The sequence below is a fragment of the Patiria miniata genome, unplaced genomic scaffold (genome assembly GCF_015706575.1).
Source record: "Patiria miniata isolate m_02_andy unplaced genomic scaffold, ASM1570657v1 HiC_scaffold_18, whole genome shotgun sequence".
In the NCBI taxonomy this organism is placed as follows: Eukaryota; Metazoa; Echinodermata; class Asteroidea; order Valvatida; family Asterinidae; genus Patiria; species Patiria miniata.
Genome location: NW_024037056.1, coordinates 3,866,824 through 3,887,479, shown reverse-complemented (window position 1 = coordinate 3,887,479; position 20,656 = coordinate 3,866,824). Strand labels below are relative to the sequence as shown.

The following is a 20,656-nucleotide window of genomic DNA, read 5'->3' as shown; positions in this document are numbered from 1 at the left end:
CACAATCTTACTGATAATTTCTTTATAAGCTGTAAACAAAAAATGGTTGGCAACTTTATTTAGCCCAACGTTGGAATAAAGTTAATACATCATTGTTGGTTATTTCCGGTAAGACGGGTTTGAAATATACCAAAACATTTGCCAAACCTCTTTTTTTTTTTAGTATTTGGTCAAATTGTCCAGTTCGCCTATGGGTCCACACAGCTCTCTCGCTAAAACAAAAGATTGCTTTGAGTAACTAATATCTACGACAAAGGTTCCAACAAACTTTAGGTATAACAAATACTGGTTGTCAAAAGATGGAACAGCGGGGTGTACCAGGCTAGACGCCAATTTACACTCAATACAAACACGGGTCTGGGAAAAGTTGCCACTTTTTTTGGGAGGGGGGGGGAGGGGGGGGGGGGAGAAAAGATGCCGCTAGGAAGCCCTCCCTGACTCCCTCGATTCTCTCTTGAAATATCGACATTGGCTGAACTTTGGGTATATCCAGTGGACAAAAAAATGCCCATCCGTTAAGATTAATGCAAGGGTGAAATTGGGACAAAACGAAAACTCCACGGAATAATCGGCAGAGTGTTAGAGGCTCACAGAGGACCCATGGTATACATTCGTATTTCGGCTAAAGGCAACCCTTACGATACCCACTTCTTTACTTTTACATTTTACATTTCCTTTATCTCTCGGAATAGACAGTAAAACCAAGACGAAAAAGGTAAAGGACAACAACAGAGAACAACAAGAACCTAACAGCTCCCGAAGGATCGCCCAAAAGAGACAAAGTCTCTGTCGAGGGCTCTCCTGACTAAAAGATGCACACAAAAATGAATTAAATTAAACAACTAAATTAAATCAAATTAAATCAAATTACACTAAAAGAAATTTCTTCCTTAGTTCCATATCAACTTTCTTATAGATAAAAACACCTTTACGGTATTATTCAAGCAATCCAGATTTCAATACAGATTCTTATCCACACATCTTGAAATCAGGAAAACTCCTGACGAAAAAAAACGCAATCAGGAAACATCCTGAAAAAAATCTGAACCATGTTAACGACAAAATGTGAACGAGGACATACACCACACTCGAGATCCAATTATCAGCAGACAGCTATTGGTATTAGCGTAGCATATAGTACGCATCACGGACAACCAATCAATAAGCCACCGGCACCAAACCTCATTACGGGTTGTTTGTCAAGAATTCATCCATTATTGGGGGAAAGACACGGTAACGAGTTTCTGCTTAAAGAGGTTTCAAATTTCATGACTGCGAGAGGGGAACACACGGTGTCATTTACGTCAAAAAGGGCCTTCATACTAAATCCTGTTGTTGTTTTGCAGACTTTTTATTCCATTTAATTAGCAAAAACATCTAACTTATGCTAGTCCCGGCAAGCCGATCTGGTTAATTTTCGAGGGGTAAACAGTAGCTGATCTAGGGGGTTGGGGTGGAAACCCCCCTTCCCCTGGGGCCGGGGAAAAAGGAATATCATTAAATAAAAATAAAAATGCTTGCTGAATCCACCCCCCCCCCCCCCGACAGCTAAATCCCCCTCTTAAGCCAAGCCAGGACTCGCCCCTGGTAAGCATGTGAATATTACGCTATTTAGAAACATAAATCAAATCGCAGCTTACCATCAGCAAACAAATACCCGCTAGTGAACAAAAACCTAAGTGTAGGTTACCGTTTCTTACGGGCTACCATCTAACTTCAGTAAGGATTTCTGTGCTTACGGTTTTTTTTAGCAAGGAATATTTTTGCTAAAGCTGTAAATCCAGAATATGGTGATCGTTAGCTCAGAATTCTGTGGTAAGTAGAGTCATGAAACAAAAATGGGCCCCGCACATTGGTTCCTATCAGCCCTTGGTTGCCTGATTACGAAAACAAACCTTGTTTTGAAATCCTAAGGTTTCTCCACTTAGATTTGCATAATAATGCCATCGGGGAGAAACAAGTGTTGTAAAGTGTCTTGCCCAAGGACACAATCACCATTTATCACTGAGAAAACAACAATGTAATATGGTCAATTTCGTTACGAGGTCAATGAAGCCTCCCACAGCCAAATCCCCCTCTTGATCCAAGCCAGGATTTGCCCCTGGTAAGTGTGTGAATATTACGCTTGTTTAGAAATCCTAAAGTTTCTCCACATAGATTTGCTGGACCGGAATGACTGACCTCACTGACTGACTACCTGACTGAGTCACTGAGTCTAAATACAATATACAGACAAGTATGGTAAAACACCGCTGGGCAATGTTAGTTTCCCAGTATTGATAAGACGTTACCTCATTGTTGGCAAATCAGCTAAAATCAACCACCTATAATTGGGGTTTGCCCAAGAGGGTCGGCAGTTGGTATGCTGACCAACATGCCAACCCATCTGCCAAACGTTTCGTGTAATGTCATACACTGAGCCTATAGTGGGACCATCTGGACTAGGCGAAACCTAGTCTCGTTTGTCTCTCTAAAACCAACAAATTGCATAAGAAACCGCTTACTAGCCTTTCATAACCGTAGCAGACCTACAGGATTCTTGCCTAACGATTGCCTTACACTCAAGGGTGTAACTATTTTTGTCATCATTAGCGCCAACATTCGACATTATTGTTTTTTAAATACATAATTCTGTAGTGGATATTGTACATCTGAGAGCAACCTCAAAGGCAAAAGTATTTTTGTCATCATTAACTCCAAACTATACAACATTTGTCCTATAAAAATATTTTTTTTCTGCACTAATAATAAATGAAGTAATACTAAGAATTTTACACCCGACAGCAACCTCCAGGGTAAAATGATTATTTTTGTCATCATTAACTCCCAAATATATACAACCATTCTCCAATAAATATATATGTTTTCTGCAGTAGTTATTTTACAATAGTAATAAGAAGAATCGTACATGTAACAACAACCTCAAGGGTATAATAATGATTATTTTTGTTATCATTAACTCCAAATATGCTATTGTCCTATAAATACTTTTTTCAGTAGCAGATATTTGTTTATCTGACAGGTGTTACGTAATTTCTATACCCCCAACCACGCACCTGTTCAGCACCCCTGTAGGCAAAGACCAAAGGCTTAGGCGGTAGCTCCTCGTACTTCAGCAGGCAAGGGGAGCGGATAAACACGGGTGAAATGTAGAGAGCAAGAAGAGCTAGGAAGTACCACAGGGCTACGTCACGGACTGGGAGCCCTAGGCAGGAGACAGGAATAAAATAACAAAGAGATAAAGGCAGTTATTGTTTTAGCACTAAAATTATGTAAAGTATTATGACGATAATTTTGTTTTCAAACTAATGCTTTCAATGTTTTGAATTTGTAGAAGAAAATGCACGGGCTGTATTGTCATAGTACTATAAGATATTCGCTTGATTAATTTAGAAATAAGACCGAGCAACAAGCGGTATAATCATTGCAGTCGGTCTCTTGGTCATGTTTGCTCTACTTCAACTATTAAAGCAAAGGTAATTAATTATGTCCTCCAAAAACAGGTTGTCAGGATATTGTTCCCTTAACCCACAGTGAAGTTCATTCTCCATTTACCTCAGTGCCAGTGACCACTCAATATAAAAAGGACTTTTCAACTAGTATTAGTTTGTAATGCATAAATAATATAGTGTAAATCAATACAGCACTACAGCTTTTAACAGTGCGATCAAGCCCTGCGGGTCACAGTACGGTAGACGCCTCGCAGTGGACAAACCCAATTCGGGCGATTCACAATGCAGTGCGCAACCAAGACTTTGCCGTGCAGAGTCCATTTTTCAAGTTCACGGTCGACAAAACATGACAAAGAATGAGTGTCAGCAGACAATTTGAGCTAATTTGTTATAAATCGGGGCATATCGTTCTGCCGCCTTAAACATACCCCTTAAAAAGAAAAGGGTAAACAGATTCTGGAAATTATGCTTACAAATTTACTGACCCCAAAAACAAACAATTTTAAATGTCCTGCGCTGTGAATTTGTCGACCATCTCCCACAATGCTGTGGAAAAAATGGACTCTCCGTGTCAAACTCTTGGTGGCGCATTGTAGTGTGAATCACCCGAATTCTCCAGTGATCTACTGTTATTGTTATGGATTTGCTGAAGAGGTGTACAGTATTAATAACAATTTCGGGATATTTTTAAGAGTACCATTCACCTTTGCGTTGAAGGGTTCCCATTCCTCCGGCCACAAACCAGCTTAGCCCCGTCATGATGATCACACCAACCAAGTGCAGAAAAGGTCCAGCAAACTACGAATTCATAAACCAAACAACAACAAACAGTATGTCAAGAACCAATCACATTGCTTCATCGGGCTTTCAAATCACACAATCAATGCGAGTGATTGAAAAGTTTACATGATTAGATTTAGGCCTACACTAAACAAACAAAGGATGTGGTGAGAATTTGCATGGTAGGAGGCCATAATTAAATTAGAGATTTGCATGAAGTGAGCAATACGAGTAAGTTTACAGTTGCACCATGATACATCTCTATTAGTGAGTTTCGTGAGGCTCTGCAAAGAATCATGGGTAAACTCAACGTTTCGGGCAGAATGCTCTGTCCCTCGTCAGGTCTGGAGACTGTGCATGGTTGTCTATTTCACGAATTGTTAGGCACCAATTGGTTCATCATTATTGTGTTAACATATTAATTGGATCATAAATTACATCTTTCAATTTTAAAAGTTCATCAATGATTTCGTTTAACACACTCCCTCAGTTGCTACTGATTTCATTGAAGGAAATTCGCCTAGGTATACCATGCAGTCATGACATGCTTGCCCGTAGGCGTTGCGTTCACCCATGGGGAATGGGAATGGGTGAAGTGGCGTCACGTTCACACACGCACCTGTAAAACCTGGGGTACGAAATGCCACAGTGAGCTGGACCCGAGGACCGTACACGGAAACACAAGCAGAGCAATGGACAAGGTCAGATCCAGTATGATTCCAATCTGTGTAGATAGAATATAAAACACGATAGTGTCCACATACAGAGGGCGCTTAATCTGTTCTACAGCCGGTAAACGGGGACGTACCTATATAGGCCGTTTTTCCGAACCCCGGACTCGGCTCCGTATCCGGCTCCAGCCCGTTGCCAAACTGCGTGAATGGAGCCAGAGACGGAGACGAAGCCGGGCTTTGGAAACTTCCTTTAGTAAAAGGTCACTTTTTTACCGAATGAGGGTGCTGTTGCATGCTAAAAGAAACATACGCAAATCCTAGCTTTTTGAAGTATAATATATCTTCACGAACCGATAGCTGTATTATAAATGGATTTATTACAACTTTTTTAGTTTTAGATTGATGTAAAGTTACTACATTGTTTTAATAAACTTTTTGAATATAAAGAATTGTATACCTTGTGTACTCCGTGCAGTTGTAACTGTTGTCCAATAGCAATGTGTAAAAATGCGAAGATCTGCAAATAAAAACACAAAAATAAGACACACCTTTTTTACAATCTGATTTTTATCTTCGAATAAAACATTTTTACGGTGTTGTTTATCATTTTTTTTGTATTACGTTGATTACTAGTAAATGGAACAAAACCTAAATACGGATGCTCAGACAAAGCCCAGTAGACAGTGGAACGCTGTCCCCAAGGCATGACTGGCGCCCTCAAGATTCCAAAATCAGGAAAAGATATAATCACGGACTCACCAAGAGCAGAGCAGCATAGCCGCAGAGGGCGCATGACAGAGCCATGAAGAAGATGTAATAGCGCCACCACAGGCCCGTCATCTCTGCAAGGTCTCTGGTTTGAAAGCGGAAATAACACGTCGTGTTTCATTTTCTGAAGATGGATCCAGTTCTGACAAGAAAACGCTTAGTCTTTGTCTTAGGCTGAGTGTTACTTCTGATACATGTATTATACTTTGTACATTAGAAAAATCACACACGTTATGTTGTCACACAATTCAAGGCTTTTAAACATGGAGGTTTCCAAACAGAAACATATTGTATACAGACTCCCTTTTTTGAAAACATTTTGTTCAGTCACGATACCAGAAATAATTACAAAATGGTCTCTTCCAAAAGTTGGACACGTGCCGGCAGTGTTATGCTTTGCGTCATGATTGTGGTTAAAAAGTTTGCAGAAAATGTCATGTTAAAATTTAAATCGAGGACTCAAATTCGGAAAGAGAAAATCTCAACTTTGCTGAATGAAACTGTGGAAAATTAGTAAAAAGTGAGCATCAGGTTGACCTAATTTAGTTGTTATGCCATGCTTTTCCGGCACTTGCGTCTCAGTCTGGACGATATTGACCAGCTTTGGCAGCAATGGGGTCGGAAGGGGGGCACCGTATCAGGGACAGAGCAGTACACCGGTGATAGAGCCCAGGTCACCGGCGTTTCCCTCACCTGTTGAAGTCAGCCGAGTCGTTGACCGCGGACAGCCAGAAGAACATGTTGGCCAGTGACGTGAACGACACCAGCAGAACGAAGATGAACCACAGCCGCTCCGTCTGCAGAGGAAACATACCCCCGAGAACGAAAAGGTAAAAAAATAAAATTAATAACGGGAATAACCATAAGGGGGTATTTCCTGTTCCTTTCCAAACACATGCACTGATAGACGTCTTAATAGAAATATTCTCCTGACTCATGGAATATTATAATATTGACCAGTGGTGACGTATAGATAACATAGATCCTTAAAAATTCCGTTACGCCTGAACAACTTCCGTCACGGACAACAGTATCAGCTTGTTCACGATGTAGAAACACGGTGAACATTTCTCCATAAGAGGAAACAAAAAACATGAAATTCAGACTGTTGGACTGCTAAGGTTCTTTGAGGTTTCCTGAATTAAATTTGGGAAGGAAGTCCTTCTTAAGCGTCTAGGGGATCGAGTTTCACGTCTTGAGACTGGCTACAGAGCCAATCTGTCACCAAAGTGTTCGATCGTTACCCTTGGGAATCGCTATAGAAATAAAGTGCCCCGGTGTTCAAAGCAAAACCATGATTTGCTGAAATTCTTTTCCAGCGGTTTATAAAACATGACCACCAATCCCATACCCCTAAAACATGCTTTTCCCGTGTTTGTCATAATGCCATGGCTCTTTTTACTGCAGATGTAGCAATCTTCATGCTAGACAGTTGATGCTAATGACTTAGCTTTTAATTCGATTAAAAGGTCAAAGCTCATAAATTCCGAGAAATTGTTTAATTAGACTAATTCACATCATTCGATGATAGTTATTGGTGTCAAAACTAAACTCAGCATCTATCCAGACTTGCAAGTCGAATATTTTGACAAACGCAAAACTTTCTAAAGTTAATGAAAACAGAAGACGACGTGTACTTTACGTCTGTGCAGTCACAATAGCGTTACGATACACAATCAGTAGATCTACGGATTCATGATCGACTTCGACTTTCAAATTTTGGCATCCTCAAGCTTCAGTATACAAGACGGGGTGTCTTTCTTGTTTCTTATCAGCCCAAGGCAGTGGCAAGAGTTTTGCCTGGGTACCAAACTCCCACGAGACGCGCCGACCTCAGCGCGTCTGATCCGGAGAGGAAATTGCTACAACGACCTCACAATTGAAGAGTGGGTTTACTTCGTGCATGAAAAAAACCCACGAACATCTGCAGAGCACCGTGGCCGGAAGATCGTAATCACTCGAGTTACTTCATGTCTACAGTATACAGACTTTCGAACATTATACCAATGTGATACGCCTAAGCTGGTGTTTGACGTACATTAGAACTCATCACACAACAATATCGAGCCTTCTCACGCGTGTGAGAAGGTTATAAATTAATGTGTAAATGAAAATAAGCAACGGGGTGATCAGACACGAGATATTAACAAAAGGTACGACATTTGTATCATAATAGACCGATCCACTAATTAAGCCCCGCCCAATACTGTTTTGACCAATCACAGCCGTGATTAATGTCCGACGTGCGTGCACAAAATGTCCGACATGCGTGCACGCGCATATGACGCGCTTGTCTGTAACAAATAGTGTGGCATTGGAGAGGCACACGTGTTGTTGATCACGCGCGCAGTGGGAGGGGCCTATAATGAATCGGTCAATTGCTGCCAACCCAATTAAGTCCCCTCTCAGGAAAATGCAAGTTATGTTTTGTTGCCACGGTATGTATACGTAAAGTTTGTTCAGGCGGTAAAACTTGATACTGTCTTACAGCAATTGCGAGTTTGAACAAACTAAATACGATCGGATATCTCGGAAGCTGCAGGTCAAATTTGTGTTCACCTTTTTTTTACCTTTGACCCCGTAGCTGTAGGTCAGACAAAGATGTCACTGTGGACATTTTTAATGTTTGACCAAGGCAAACATGTTGACAGCGCTACTGTTGAAAGTTGACGTTATTTTGACCTTGACCCCATGATTACCTTTGACCCCAGTTTGGTCATGCGACATGTTGGGGCTGGGCTAATGATACTTTTGACAAAGTTTGGTTGAAATTGATCAAAATGTGTAGGAGCAAAAGACAATGTATTACTCACTAACGAACTAACTAACTAACTAACGTACGGACTAACGGAAATAGATGATGATTGGTTGAGCTGCTAAAAATATGCATTTAGTTTTTCTAATAACATTCACCCGCAATGTGCGTCACTGATATTTTGGATTTGTTTCAAAAGTGAAATGACTCGCATCCGACGCCCCATATTAAAAAGCTGCCGCAGAGTACACACACCTTCTGTGATATCTAAACATAATAAGGTTATCGTATAATTACGTACACATCACAGTGTGCAGAAGGAATCCTGAAGAATCAAAGGCTCCAGGGACATGGCCATGTTTCAGTAACAACTTTTTTCGAGTGTCGACGATGACAGAACGTATCAGATCCCAACATGAGTCAGGCTGTCATTGATACGACATTTTGATAACGTTTCCTCTAGGTCCTTGAAAACATGACACATATTTGGTGTGAACTTGTGGTTTTTGAAGCCTCTATGTGTCGATGGGCTAAAAAATAATTTGCGAAGACAGTGAAGGTCAACTTTGCTAAAGTAAAACTTTTCTTCTTTATAACGTGATAATTCAGAATTGAGGACACTAAACTGTCCTTTCTTTTCACTGCAAGAAACAACGGACACTACAAAGAAAATATCGCTCAAAGATCTTTTCAATGCAGGAGTTTAGCTACAGGGAGTTTAAACGCAAGTAAAACAGATATATTGCGCGTAGAGAGGCCGTAAAAATAACCAAAGGCAATCCGATTGATGCTTGTGATCATGTGATGCCAAAACAGTCGCACGGGAAATCTGTCCACAGCAATGAATGTGATTTGGCTTAGCAAATGTTATGCTCTGCGTGAGAATAGCGTTGACAAAACTTAGTTATCTGTATAGCCTATATTTTCCAACCTTGTAACAATGACCAAAATCAGGTGTATTTTTATATATATTTCACAGTATAAATGACATCTCAGGTCCAAAATTCGTCAAGATTGTCCGTGTGTTAAATTTGTCGATACCAGTTTATAAACGTTGGCCGCACTCACGAATGTGGATCTAAAATGGCGTCAGGTTACAAGATGCATGACTAAACCGGATTTGACCTAGCGCGCCCTCAAGCGGTTGATTTTTCAAACGTCTCTGCATACATCTAATGGGTGAATTGTGACAGCACTGCACAGGAAGCAACTGCCAAGAGAAGCACGGGCCTTATTATAAGCAATATTCTGGACAAGTTGCCGGTCCGGTCGTAAATGCAACTACATGACAGCTAAAAGAGCCCAGACGAGTTGATAGAATTCATTAAGAAGAACAACACGGGACGGAAATTTGTTAGGTGCTCGTTAAGAAGTCTGAGGACAAAGGGAAATTCCAAGTTATAAAAGGGATTATGTTACAAGGATAGGGGCAGGAGAGTTGTGATAAGGTGCGGATGCTTACAGCGTGAAAGCAGATACGTATTTGTGACGGTGGCATTGCCTTTGGCACTGTATAGGTGGACATGAAAATCAAGTTCCTACAAACTTTTCTGTATGCTTTAATAGCGTATAGATGGCCCTCTAGCGATCGAAGCATGAACAGTTCCTGGTTAGAGAGGTAGTTGTGTATAGTACATACCATTTTTGTAATGAGGCAGGCCAACCAACAACAAGGTCATTTTTGGTTTTAGGAGAAATCAAATGTATCGCCCTCAACAGAGCGTGCATCGAGGGGATACAGACACAATAATGTGACTGATGAATTAGGCCCCCTATACAAACAGTTAGCTCGATCTTGGAGCATCGAGCCTGTGTACAAACCCTTCTAGAAATATCTCCAATATAACCGAGATATCTGTGAAAATTGACCATTAATCATAGAATCACTGTTTCAAAATACATTTATACGTGCATGGGTCGTTTGTTCACCGAAACAACAGTGACCTAAACATCAGTTTAACATTAACGAGCCAGGAAGAGACTTTTAAGCGTCGAGTAAGCTCACGCAAACATCCAAATTATCTCCATATCTTGCAGTATGCTTCTATGATCATCTTCACTTTAACAAACCATAAGTGCATGTAAGTAATGTAACAACGACTAAACATCAGAATAATTGAGTGTGAAACATAAACCCGGGCTACCACTTCAATGCCATGGCTTTCCAACCGCCCCTATGAGCTTAAGCTAATTTCCTGCTTTCGCTTATAGTTTTTACATCAACACAATAACAAGTACATGCACGGAACCCTGCTGGAACAGTACAAGTGTGCTTCATGTCAAGCGATGGTCAAAACCATAAATATTAAAACTCTGTGCCCTGGCTTTCATTTTCAATTGTGTTATCAGGATCAGGCTGTGTATAAATCATTCACGAACGAATCTCTGCGGAAGATTTAATTTTAAAAGTTTTGGTTCTGTTTTATTTCATTTTGTAAGCAACTCTCCTTCATCAAAGATTCCGCGCTATGATTTTTTTCATACATCAAGATACTTTGAAGTTAAATGCCTCATATAATACACAATTTATGCGTTCTCTTGATTTCCATTTCAAAAACTTTCGTGCTCATTCCAAGATTGGGGTGTACTGTACATTTAGCACTTCATTTCAAGTTTTGTATCCAGAAGTCCGTCCTATGATCTTGGAAGAGATTCTATACGGCGCAACTGATTTCTTGACTGGCCAGCTCGATGTAACACGAATCGTAACATTTTCTTTGATCTTTTCCTCTGTAAACCGTGCATGCACTAACCCATAGTATGAACATACACTCCTTTACTCCTTTTACAAAAAAAAAGATCTGAAAATATTCAGCTTACGAGTTTGGTGGCTTCTCTCTTTTCGACATCGTGCCTGCCATGGCACCCGTAACATCCAGTTACCAAAGACGCACAACAACCACAGAAAGCCGTCATCTTGCCGCCTGGAGGAGGAGTATCTACACGGCAGGCTCAGACGACGCAGACCCGCTGCTGGTACAAGAGCTTCCTGTCATGGGAAAAGGGTACAGTGCATTAGTACCAAATCACATTTTGGAATTTGATGTCGAAATCAGACATATCTAGCAAAGAATACAATGGGTATTCAGGTTAAGTCATACCCCTGATGTTATGAGTAAACGGCCTAGCACATCTTCTGTCTTCCTAGGAAGGTCTTGGAATAAAATAATCGCCTTATTAAAGACGGAAGTTCCTTAAACCCTGTAATTAGTTTAAGAGAAAAGTTTGCCACTTGTTCAACAGGTTGCCGCGTCTTCTGATCCAATACTGAGACCTGTACAGTCATATCTCAAGAAAGGGAGCAGGTTGGTGGTTTATCCGCTCAGGGGAAAAGATGAGGTCATCATGAGGTCATCGCGCAGGAGCTTTGTGACCGGTCAGGGGCATGTTGCTGTTGACTAAAACGTGTATCCCAGTCGAAACCGATTTGTGGATTAATTGGTATGGAAATACAGAGACGATAAGAATCGATGGAGATGATGGACGCAAAATTGGTTACGCAAGGGATCAATTTGAGCACGGGGGACAAAGTAGTTTAAGATCTAGGATAAGATCGGTAGCTTCTTCTGGCATACAAGAGATGTTTTGCCACTTCATACCGCCATTGTGGTCTTTTAAGTTTTTTCAAAGTTTCGACTAATCTTTTAATTTATAAAAACTGATACACTTCGGGTATCTTGGAACAGCAAAAGCGCCACACCTTCAATTTTGACAAATTATTTTAAGATAGAATAAGATCGGCAAATTTTGCCACTTCATACCGCCACTGTGTATGTGGTCTGTCAAGTCTTTTCAAAGTTTTGACTAATCTTTTATATAAAAAAAACCCGGATACACTACGGGGATATCGGTACATGTATGCCAAAAAGTGCCACACCTTTAATTGTGTTTCAACTCAGTCTGCCAGATCCAAAGGAAGCATGAAAAAGCAAACTTGAATTTTGTAACTTCATGTCCCGCATGGTCACTGAACCATTGCCCGTCCGTTCGCGATTGGTTCTGATCGCCAAACGCGGCGTTGACAGACGAGACTGTCAGTCCTGATTATCCTTCCACTCTACGTCCACTCCTATAGTCCATTATATAGTGAATCAGCATTATATAATTTTTTTATAGGGAACATTTCTGCCCGGTCTCCGGTGTTACATGATTATATGGAAAGCCATGTCGGACAGAAATGGACAGACATTAATTCGACTTATGTCAAACTAAATTCAAATTGTGTCATAAATAAATGTCCATTTTCAGTCCAGCTTGCGTGTTGAGCTAGTGATTTGACATTTGTAATGAGACTGGTTAGATCACTGCGCGTGCAACTGCGAACTTGGGGTCATTTTTGTTTTACTAAACCTATGGCGCGCGTTCATTGAGTTTCATACATTCGGCATGGTTTTCGTTCATTTCGTAACATTTTGGCTGACGCAGATGTCGTAAATGTTGGTTCTTTTTACTTACAGATTTAACGTTGTTACAAGAGACCTTATTCACGAGACGGCCATATTGAACTGACAGCGAGGTAAACTCTTGTTTTTGAAACTTGCGAGTAGAAATGAAAGCAATGAAATAAAAGTTCATAACAAACTTCAAAGTAATAGGCCTACCATGCCAGTCTGCTCTGATAAATCAACCCAGGTGTTAAATGGGTACCGGCATTATTCAATGCTGGGAAGGTAACAGACTCGCTGTGGAGGAGGTGTGGCGATCCCCCCACAGCAGCATATGAGTCTGGGGCAATTGCTAATGAAAGAGAGATGGGCACTCCGTTCCTGTTAACACAGGTTCGTCCCCTTTACTTTAACTTACTTTACTTTCTGATAAATAATGTAACTTTTGTGATTAAACATATACGCTAATGTTTTAAGCCTCATTCACAAGAAAAATGAAAGGAGGCATGGAATGCATTCCAAGCATATAATCGTCTGGCACCCTCCCATTAAACAATTTATAATTCATAAAACAGATTGGGGAACACGATCAAAAATGGCTTCCCTAAGAATGAGGTATATTATCCTCCTTCCACAGGGTTCCACGATTCTTCTGAAATGTTTGGACAGTGATTCCAGTTTCCCCCTATCTAAAAGATTCGGCAAACTGTGCAAAGTAACACGGATAGGCCTTACACCAGCGCGTCCAGCTCTCAGCCCGCCGTAAGTTGCTCCGACATCTCCCCCAATTGAGTGAAATGTAAATGGATTTATTGGCTAATTCCGCGGATATCCGGACTAATTAGTCAGATATTCCTCGCGCTCACAGCCTGTACATGACTGCCTGTGAGTAATCCAACCTTCCCTCCCATCCCATAATTTAATCACTGGTTGGATGCGCGTTGCCAGACCACTCCAATTGCATGTGGCTTCCATGCCTTTTTTTTTTTTTACATTTGTTACAAGTGTTTTACGTATTTAATTTCCAAGAGGATGTCTGGGATATTTCTAATGGCAGGATCAGTAATTACATGATACATCCTTTACAGGCTTCCGTACAACATAATCCGAAACTCTTTATAAGTTCACATGGATAAAAAAAACACCTTGTTTTCTTGAGTGTTATTCTGATTAAGTTAACTCACGAGTTTCCTTCCGGGAACTGCAACATTACAAGTTGACATCAAGTTCAATGTTAAAACTGATTTGCGATTGCCAAAAGTTTTGAAGGATGTCACAGCCCTAGTAGACAACTCTCCACAATCCGGTCACTTGAGGAAGTTGAAACTCGTATACAAAAGGTAAAACAACAAATCTTTGAACGGTCTACCTTTTAGCCATCGAAACGGCTGGGTGGGGGGGGGGGGCAATGGCTCAGGTGGCAAATGAGAGAAACAAGACGGGGAAGAGGCCCGTTGGGCGCACGAGTCATCAGTACATGTATATCGTCAGGGAGTTTCCTCAAGTACTACGAGGTGTGAAGATTATTTTCCTTGTGGGGGGAGTTGATGATTTATTTTTTTCCTCAGACGATTCATCTTGAGAGTTGAAAGCTTCGTTCATTGTATAAAGAAACCAAGACAAGCCCAAATTAACCTTCAAAAACAATCGACGAGAGAGCAACATCACATCACGAAATTGTTGGGACTGTTTCGGAATCTCGCGTCAGGAGCATCTTTGTTGTAAACATGCGACATTGTACTCTGTTGAACATTTTTGTTGTAGGCCTATACACCATTCACAAAAATAGAATTAGAGATGTGTTTGAACTGTCACAGACAGTCAAAAAAATCAATCCTCTTCCATGCCATGCCTTTTACACACGCTATCAGATCATATTTCTAGCAAGCAACGTGGCTAGTCAAATTCAGTCAACAGACAAAAGCAGGCAAGAAGTATATAGGCACAGCTGGCTTATCAATCACCTACATAATGCAGTCAAAGTACAACTCTATCAAGCTACATAAACAGTCACATGTCATCCAGTCACTCCTGTAGGCTGGGAGCTATTAACTGATGAAAACAGTCACTTGATTGATTTTGACTGATGAAAGGAGAACTTTGCACAGAATGTATGTTTGCATAGGAGGGTTAAGTGACAATGTTAGGTCTTGGTACAATTTAAAAGAAGATTTTTACTGGAACAGGTCTTAACATTCGCACACTCAGATATTCAACCCTCAAATGAGAAACCATAGACGAGAAACACAAAATGAACACTCTGGCCTCTATTGGTAAAAGGCGGGGATGACCGTACATTCAACATTTAAATGGTTACAAGGATTTCTTACAGTCTTTGCTCAAACCATGGACGGTTATTCCTCCATGTTCAAACTAACAGGTGCAATGTCCGCAGGCACGGTCAGTCAAACCCTGGTCAGGATCTCCTTGAATCCCAGGTTTGAGAGAAACAAGCAGGGAAATCATAATGACCCAGTGGACATGGGTAGTTACCCTGTGTCCGTTTGTCTCTCCTCGGGCCTAACGAATTGCCATTCTGTTGCCCTACTACTTCACTCAGACTGACCAACGGGCAACAACTCTCTAATGTCTAGTCCCGCTCGTTCATAAATCGTCTTTATTAATCGGTCTGAAGATGAGCAATAAATAGTTGGATCAAAAATGTCTATATAAAAGAAATCCTCCGGTGATTTCGCCAACCTTCTCACAAATGTCCTGAAGGCGTCAAGATCTAAATATAAAACGCAGAGAGTCTTGAATTACAGCAAAGTAAAATTTTTCCAGGCAAAACTAGTGGGGCAGATAGGGGAGATATTTGGGGGAATTGTGCCTTTGATGATACAAGCATGGAATTTGGCACACAGTCAGAGAATGTCTGTCTTAAGAAAGATATTTGGATATAGCGCCATCGCAGATTTGTCCTTTGAAAAAAAAATAGAATGGCTGTCATTGCTTGTTATTCTACCTCTAGTTTTTTCAAAGGACAAATCTGCGATGACCTATAGCCAAATATATTTCTTAAAACATACTCTGACTGTGTGCCAAATGCCATGCTTGCATCATCAAAGGCACAATCCCATCACCTACCTGCCGTACTAATAATAAAACAGGAAAGTGACTTTTATGTAATCTCACTGCCTAAAGAAGCTGCACCGTCTGTACTCCAAAAGTTTCCAATCTACAAATGACGTACACACTGATCCCAAGTTCCCAACCACAAACCCCAAAAGCATGTAGACAGCTTCGCATTTTGCGGCACCATTGTTCTCTCACTCGAGGAGCTACCCTTTAAAATTAATTGGTCCTAATCGAATCAGGGAAGCGGAAAACTGTTCCGCAAATGGCTGGCGGCGCTCTCAAATGGTTGAGATTTTGCCTTCCAGGCTGCTCGCGCGGCCGATCCCCCAGAGATATCCAGTCATCGCCAAGAGAGGGCGGGGTGACATGGGGTAAATCAAAAAGCCCCCAGGGCAGAAGCCCACCCCGGAGACGGTAGCAGGAAGGTCCCCCTCTCTGGCAGCTTGACAGAAGTAGGTCATCACCGTGGAAACCAACAAGGTCACTTGATTAAGCGCGCTCTCCAGAGACTAACCAAAAAAATCATTACTGACGTTCACGTACTTTTTAATTACTCAAGTACATGCACGGGAAGATGAAAAACAATCTAGATTCTGAGAAGATTTCAACTCTTGTAACAGATTTGTGACGCCAAAAGTACCGGATGATACGCAGTTTGGGATGCTTGAAAGTAAACTGCACCGAGTCCCATTGGTTCACATGCAGCAAGTGAAAATCTCCCTTAATGCTCTCAGATTGAAATGGAAAAATACACTTTTCAGGACCCAATTTCACCCATCTATACAGCTGTCTGACGTCGCTTGTTTTTACCAACCGACTGGGTAATTAATAACTTCCTTTATGAATCGTAAGGTCGTTCCCCCAGAGTATTCGAGGTCCATTCCGTAGTTATAATTCGTTAATTAGTTTATTCGACAGTAGTGTCTGATTGGAACTTCCAACTGACCTTCTCTTTTGTCGATGTTTGCGCATCGAAGCAATGGGAATCAAAACACTGCAATGATAGAACTGAGTTTGGACACACAAAACTCATTTTTAAAAACACTGGTCTGGAGAAATGTAAGAGATATAAAACAAAATGTACTGTATTTATGGGTTTATGGGCCCGAATATTAGGCCTATATACGTAGACTCTTAGAGTGTTGTCAAATATTATATGGACGACGCGAAAATCTTTGTTTTGCCACGGAGAATGCGTCTTATTTCTCCATGGTTTTACAAGCTTATTGTTTGTTCCAATATGGCGGATCTGCAGAGCTAGAGCGCATGCGCAACCAAAAGTGTATAGCGCTCTCAGCTATGCACAGAGTTGATAGGAAATGAGAAGGGCTTAAAATTAAAAATGAAAAAAACCCAATAATTCAACTCATCCCAAACATAAAAGAGGAAGTGTGATTCCATATTTGGGAGATTTTTGACCAAAAGTCTCATCACGCCAATCAAAATCATAGCAAGTATAAAATGCGTGGGTTAGATGTTTTAAATTAAGATCAATTGGTTCTTGGCAGATGAACCGTCAATTCCAATGCAAACTCGGCGAGGGCGTAATATGGAAATCAATCCATACGGAATCTATGAGTGAAAGGGGAGGAACCAAGGACAAACACAAATTAATCGCACTCGGTAACAAATAAAAGCGACGGAAATGACCAAATAAAAATGAAAATGCGCGCAGACACAAAATGGCAGAATGAAAATTACTCGGCCTCCTGGGAAGGGAGGGCGCACTTTCCGAGGGACTTTGTTTGATTCGATTACATAAAAACAACACCTTTAACACATTATCAAGCGGATATGAATAATATAATATTAACTCTACGCCAGTTTTTCCCCCCACTTATCAGTGCAATATTGTTTCATTAGGGGCTGTAATATGCCCCGCCCTCTTGCGATCATGATGTCACGACAAACTTGACATCGAATTCTCCGGAGGAAATCTATGCACAAGTTTTAATATTTCCTGAGGAAACAGCAGACATGTTTCACATACAGATATCTCAAACAAAGTCCGCTTGTGCATCAAACACTGAATTCCTTAGGGTTTGCGTAAAGTTAAAGTCACGTCGTGGCTAGGTGCATGTTCGTGAACACAACAATTCTTTACTTTTAGCCAACCTATACACACTAGAACCTATAGGCCTAAAGATTTTTCTGTGGGGTTTATGAGCAGAATTTCTCACAATAAGGACGTATCGTCAGTTCTTAGTTTTGTGATTGTCCACTCTGGGCCACCGTAACATTGCAAAATCCGGAAACAACATGTCCGATCAGACGAATACGACACAGATGTAAATACACGAGGCCCCCTTTAATGGAGACACCGTTCTGCATGCTATTGTACAAAGCAACCGCCCCGTGACGAAGAATCTGAACAATAGCTATAACACAATGCTTTCTCCATTGAAGGGGGCCATCGCGATAGAATTGTTAGCGTGTCTCTAAGATTCCTCAGAACATGGGATGAATGAAAAGCCACTGAAAAGGACATGTTAAACTGAAAGCGAGGTATAAACTCTTCATTTTTGGAACTTGCAAATAGAAATGAAAGCAAGGAAACGAAAGTTCAGTACAAATTAATACCAGTCGGCTCTGATGAATAATATAAAATCTGATGTGATTAAACATACCTTAATGTTTTAAGCCACATTAAAAAAAAAGAAAAAAAAAAGTGAGGCTTGGAACGCACTCCAATCATAAAATAGTCTGGCACCATATTTCATTTAACACTTTAATATAAAATAGATTCAGGGAACACGATCGAAAATGGCTTCCTTATGAATAAGGTCTTATCCTACCCCATTAACCGTTAACAATGGTCTGACCAATGATAACCCAAGTTATTTTATTATGGAGGAAAGCAGACAAAACACATGTCACAGACTGAAAGGCCTGGTCGAAATGTCAGCTTCCTCTGCGGGCGTGCACCGCATAACGTGGAGGAAATCACTCCCTCGTGTATCGGGTCGAAGACAACAACACGCTGAACATGAAGCCTCTCCCGGGCCTTATCTTTGACACCATTAATGGCGATCTGTCAAATTTGGAGGTATTGATACTAAATAGGGTGCACGTGTTCTGAAGTGAATATCAGATATTTCCTTTTTTTTCTTAAACTGCCCTTTGAGGTTTGTTGCAATTGTAATCGACCACAGCAGTCAGTGTTGAGCACTTCTGTGTTATTCTGGTTATATCTCTCTAGGTTATTCAAAACATGTTCACAACAATCGAAATAACAAAGACAATTATATGGCATCCTGCACGCGACAAGGAATAGAGGAATGTTTTTCCGAGTGAAAATAACTCTTCACAGTCATGTAATACAGTGAAAGGTTTTATGCAAACTTGTGGTAAATAACTCGCCATTTTCACGAAACGGCTTAAGCAGCAAATAATTAATCGCTTATATAGCAACATAATGCTTAGCAATAATGAAGCCGAGAACCAGTTACTTATACCAGCAACTAACATCGCATATTATTATTGGCTGGTAATATTTTTATTGTCATTGAAATGTTATGTGATAAGCACGTTTCTATGTTCAGTATAACGCCAATAAAATGGACCCAGATCATTCTGGGTGAGAAAATCAAACAGAACAAAACAAACATTAATGCTTTCTATTTTGAAATTCTCGTTTCTACACCATAACGTAAGCTATAATGGTGCTGCATATATTGGTTTCGAAGTGAGTCAGGTAACCAGCATGACCTGCGAAACAAAACAGATATTTTCCAGGAATAGGCCTATGTCTACTCGTGGGCCTACAACATTTGACAATTTATGCGACCGTTCCGCAGCAGCAAACACCGGCCAATAAATTCAACCATGACCCGCCAAAATGCTCGACCCATGCTCGCAAAATTTAAGGCGACACTTGTGCTCTTTCACTACTGTGTTAAGAAAATAACAAGATTTGGGAAGCGACAGTACTGCTGAAAACGGCTTAGTTGTGCTGCTGTGCTATGTGTAAGCAGATATAGCTGGAGGCTGTTTGGGGCTCGGGTGACTCCTTACGTACGGCCTTGGCTGTGGCACGCAGAAATTGCAAATGACATGTTGAACTCACCATAGTTGTAGTTGTATGGTACTGTACTGAACAAATGCAATGGCGCCACGCCACGGAACGCTGTATGTACACATCTTAACTTTGTGAACTTTGGAAAACAAAACCACATTAATAAGGTTAATACTCGATATTTTGACTCACCAAAGGACAGGTCAATGGCCAATTCAAGTATCTAGAAGTCCTATGCTGAACAGCTGAAGCGAGTTAACTTAGTTTCGAAAAACAATCCATCCAGCGCAGTAGCAACTAGCATGCATCAAGGTTTTGGCGGGTAGTACGGTAACGTCTGCTTCCAAAAAGTCAACGTGCGTTCGACAAAAAGGCCGCCAAAACGCTAGAAAAGAAGAATTAGTCATAAAGGCCGAGTCCTCAGTGATTACGCGACGTGGTCTGCACGGCTCCAGTGTGCACACTAACTGAAAGTTTCGACTGTAGCTGTGGTTCCAATGCGGAAGTAAAACTTGAGTGCTTCCAGCCGTTCGACTTTCGTAAAATTTTTCCAAGTTCCTGTTTCCGAAGGTCAAAGTTCATACGCCACGTGCGTGCTGGGAGTTTTAGTCTTTGTCTCAGGGCGTTGAAGTGTGCATATGTTGATACTTTCATTTTTCTTGTGGATATTATTGGAATGTGACGAATGCATTCTTGAAAAATCAATTATGGACAATGCGTAAGAAACAGGCGAAGTCAACGCTGATCCC

General features: G+C 40.9%; 1 protein-coding gene across 4 annotated transcripts in view; it reads right to left on the bottom strand.

The window, feature by feature from the left end:
* Positions 1-20,452, bottom strand: part of LOC119724272 (glycerophosphodiester phosphodiesterase domain-containing protein 5-like) — a 34,132-nt gene extending 13,680 nt beyond the window's left edge. For 3 of the 4 annotated variants that reach the window (XR_005270633.1, XM_038195248.1, XM_038195250.1), the window contains exons 1-8: positions 20,100-20,452; positions 11,250-11,418; positions 6,368-6,471; positions 5,666-5,759; positions 5,364-5,423; positions 4,852-4,956; positions 4,157-4,250; positions 3,057-3,205 (exon numbers count right to left, since the gene is read on the bottom strand). Coding sequence is in view for 3 of the 4 variants with exons in the window: in XM_038195248.1 (XP_038051176.1) it covers positions 3,057-3,205; positions 4,157-4,250; positions 4,852-4,956; positions 5,364-5,423; positions 5,666-5,759; positions 6,368-6,471; positions 11,250-11,345 (702 nt within the window). In the remaining variant the exon portion in view is untranslated. Of the gene's footprint in view, positions 1-3,056; positions 3,206-4,156; positions 4,251-4,851; positions 4,957-5,363; positions 5,424-5,665; positions 5,760-6,367; positions 6,472-11,249; positions 11,419-11,530; positions 11,691-20,099 lie in introns of those variants that run through there. The other variant, XM_038195249.1, reaches the window with a different exon arrangement.
* Between the last annotated feature and the right edge of the window lie 204 nt (positions 20,453-20,656).